Consider the following 3,843-nt stretch of genomic DNA (forward strand, 5'->3'; position numbering starts at 1 on the left):
CGCTCTTCCTGTCCTCCAACAGCACCAGCTCGGGGTGAGCGGTGTCGGGGTCCGGGATGGGAAAAGGGCGGCTCAGCTGCTCCAGCTCTCCCAAAATGTGACTTAAATCTGTTTTTGCTCTCCCCCTGGGTACCTTGGAGCTTCCTCAGGGTTTCCTTCAGGGCGCTGCTCCTCCAGGACAAGTGACAAACTCGCTCTTCCAGCCCCGGAGCCGCATCCAGGGGCAGCTGGAAAGTCACTTTCCCACACCTGGAATTAAAAATAAAATTAAAATAAAACAAACAAAACCTCCCCCGACACTTCTCAGGAGCCGCCAGCAATGAGGGGCGGTGCTGCTGGAATTTTGGGATTTAATTTCCCCCCTTTCCCTTGGGAATCCAGGAGATCAAAGGCCGAATTTCCCTGTTGGATTCATTTCCTTTTCTAAACCTAAATATTCTTTTTTTCTAAACCTAAATGTTTTCTAAACCTAATTTTTTTCTAATTTTTCTAAACCTAAATTTTTTCTAGTTTTTTTCTAAATTTTTTTATGAGGAAGGAAGGGATTTTGAGGGGGGATTTTGGGCCGGAGCGAGGAGCCAAGACTTTTAAATTATTTTGAGATTTTTGGGACCAAATCCCCTTGGATCAGCACATCCCGAAAGGAGCCGAGTTCCGAGTTGCCTCCTCCATTCCTCCGGGAAAAACTCGTGGAAAAGATTTTCCAGGGAGGCCACAAACCTGCTGATGGAGCTCTTCACATCCTGGGGGAAGAGAGAAACGAGAGGCAGCTCAGCCGGAGATCCCTCAAAATCACAGAAAAGCGAATTATTCGGGAATTCCGGGAACCGCCAGCCCTCCCGCGGGGGTTTAATTCCCTTTTTCCCCAGATTTTCCCTCGGAAGAGGAGAATTCCCTCACCAGCTGCTGGTTCTTCTCTTCCTCGCCCTGCGCTGGGGTTTCCTGGTGCGAAATCTCTGGGATTTTTTTCGCCTGCCTCTTCTCCAGCTCATTTTTCAGATCTTGCAGCTGAGGGAGCGAGAGGAGCTCAGGATTTGGGCGGAATTTGACGGAATTTGGGCAGCGGGGATTGTAAATTGCAGAAATAAGGAAAAACAGGGTGGGAAATACCCCGAGGAACTCAAGGAAAGGAATTTCCCACGGGAGAACACCCCTGGATTCAAACCCCAGCTCAAACCCCCGCAGCTCCCTGCCCAAACTGGGACAGATTCTGCCTAAATCGGGACAAATTCTGCACAAATTGGGACAAATTCTGCCCACATCGGGTCACATTCTGCCCAAATCGGGACAAATTCTGCCCACATTGGGTCAAGTTCTGCCCAAATCGGGAAAAATTCATCCCAAGTCAAGTCAAATTCTGCCCAAATCGGGACAAATTCTGCCCAAATCGGATCAAATTCTGCCCAAATCGGATCAAATTCCGCCCAAATCCGCGCAGTAATATTGGTTTTTCCCTCCCATTCCCGAGGTCCGAGTGTCCCCAGATGTCCCCAGGGTCAGCAGGTGGCACCTACCAGGTCCTCCAGGGCAGCTCTCCTTCCTCGGACTCTTCCTCCGCCGCCTCACGAAGCCGAATCCCGGCTGGATCCGGACCTCGCCCGCTTCGGTCCTTCCCGGCGCTCGCTCCCTGTCCCGGGTGGATCCGTGCCACGCCTCGGGTCTCCCTCCCGTTCTCCCGGCTTTTCCTCATCAGAATTCCACGTTTTCATCCCTCGAGCTGCCCCGCCCCGCTCCTTCCGCGCCCAAATCATCCCCAAAAAAACCCCGGAGGAACGGGACCCAGGCGGGCGAGGAGCTCCCGGGGCTCGGCGGGACCAGAGATGGGGCAAATCCGAGGAAAAAGGGAAAAAATCCCCGCGCATCCCGCGCCGCTTCTGCCGGGCCCAGCGTCGCTCCCGGTTCCCCTTCTCGGTTCCGGAATTAATTGCGGGGCCGTTTCGCTGCTGCCGCTTCCTCTTTTGGGTTTCCTCGGAAGAAAATCGCGCGTTTTTGAGGAAACCGGTGTCGGTGAAAGCGCCAAAAATCGGCAGAATTCGTGTCCTGCCCCTGCCCAGGCTGAGGCACCGCCCGACCTGGGGCTGCTCCCACCCCGTCCCTCCCCAGCCTTTTTTGGGGATAAATAAAGTGAAAATTGGGTGTGAGCGGATAAATCGGGTTTGCGTGGATCAATAAAGCGAAAATTGGGTGTGAGCGGATAAATCGGGTTTGCGTGGATCAATAAAGCGAAAATTGGGTGTGAGCGGATAAATCGGGTTTGCGTGGATCAATAAAGCGAAAATTGGGTGTGAGCGGATAAATCGGGTTTGCGTGGATCAATAAAGCGAAAATTGGGTGTGAGCGGCTGGGGAGGAGGAAGCTCAGCGAGGTTTCCTCATCCCGCGTGGATTTTCCTGATTTATCTCCCAGAGACTCAAAAATCCAGAGGAAATCCGGGGCGGGGAGGCGTGCTTTTATTTGAGAAAAATAAAATACAAAAAAAACCCACAAAACGTCCTTTTATTTCAGAAAAATAAAACACAAAAAAAGCCCCACAAAACGACTTTTATTTGAGAAAAATAAAATTACGAACGTCAGGAATGTGGACACCGCCCCCAAACTGGGGGGTGAAGGGCTCAGGACACTCCCTGGACAAAAAACATTTCGGTGTTGGGATCTCTGGTGGTCCGAGCGACCCCGAGGTAAGTCAGAAAATCTCTTTTCTCAGCCAAGAAGGGGTCAGAGCTCTTCATTTCTCATTCTCAAGGTTGTTTATTGTATTTTATCTATAAATTTTTTTCTCCTGTCCAGCCGAGGTCCTCTCAGCAGGACAGTCAGAGGCACTCTGCGGTGTTATCGTTTTATACAAAAAACCTGCAATATTTACATACACACTGTTTAAAACTACAATATTCAAATATACAATATTTACAGCTACTTTCCAATACCTGTGTTAGACAGCGAGTTTCTACTCTAAACCAATCACAGCAGAAGATGCAGGCCAAGAAGAAAAAGGACACACCCAGATTCCACCATCTTGCCCCATTCTAAAAACCCCAAAAATCTATTTTTTTTTCACCCCGTGATAGATTTGCTATAATTCTACTTAAATATTCATGGCTTGTAATTCTTCATATAAAAGGCTGATAATTGTTTTTTTCTAAGGGCCAAATCAAAGGCACGGGGGTCTTGGGCAGGGGCTCGAGTCCTCCAGGGCAGCCAGAGGAATTTTCTGGGTTCTGAAACTTCGGGAAAAGAGGAAACACTTCGGGAAGGATTCATCCCGCCGATGGCACAACAAGGTAAAAGCTTCACACGCCAAACCGGGCTCCTCCAGGAACCCCGGGCCGATCCTTGGAGCCATCCGATGCCACAGATGTGACAATCGCAGACCTCTCGATGGACACCGAGGGGTGGCACCACCCGGGATCCATCCCCGCATCCCTCGGGAGCAGACCCGCAGCGAGAACCCGAATCCCACCCAGCCCAGGGGGGACACGACCCGCCCGACCACCGCCCGCTCCGGGCGGCGCTCGCCGCGCGTCACCTCCAGGGCAGCCAGAGGGATTTCCTGGGTTCTGAAACTTCGGGAAAAGAGGAAACACTTCGGGGGGGATTCATCCCGCCAAGGGCACAACAAGGTAAAAGCGTCACACGCCACTGGAACCTCCGGCCGATCTCGGAGCCATCCCGGACCTCCCAACGGACTCAGAGGGCTGGCGTCGCTGGGGATTCATCCCGTCAGGAGCAGATCCGCAGCGAGAACCCGAATCCCACCCAGTCCGGGGGGGACACGACCCTCCCGGCCCCCGCGCGCTCCGGGCGGCGCTCGCCGCGCGTCCCCTCGAGCAGCCGCGCCCCCAAGCC

At 52.6% G+C, this 3,843-nt stretch overlaps 1 protein-coding gene across 1 annotated transcript in view; it reads right to left on the minus strand.

Moving 5' to 3' along the window:
* Positions 1 to 3,410, minus strand: part of LOC102038138 (E3 ubiquitin-protein ligase TRIM39-like) — a 17,378-nt gene extending 13,968 nt beyond the window's left edge. The window contains exons 1-4 of the mRNA XM_031065421.1: positions 3,294 to 3,410; positions 901 to 1,008; positions 721 to 743; positions 134 to 249 (exon numbers count right to left, since the gene is read on the minus strand). Coding sequence (XP_030921281.1) covers positions 134 to 249; positions 721 to 743; positions 901 to 1,008; positions 3,294 to 3,410 — 364 coding nt within the window. The remainder of the gene's footprint in view (positions 1 to 133; positions 250 to 720; positions 744 to 900; positions 1,009 to 3,293) is intronic.
* Positions 3,411 to 3,843: the final 433 nt, after the last annotated feature.

This window comes from Geospiza fortis, unplaced genomic scaffold (assembly GCF_000277835.1).
Source record: "Geospiza fortis unplaced genomic scaffold, GeoFor_1.0 scaffold1319, whole genome shotgun sequence".
NCBI classification, from domain to species: Eukaryota; Metazoa; Chordata; class Aves; order Passeriformes; family Thraupidae; genus Geospiza; species Geospiza fortis.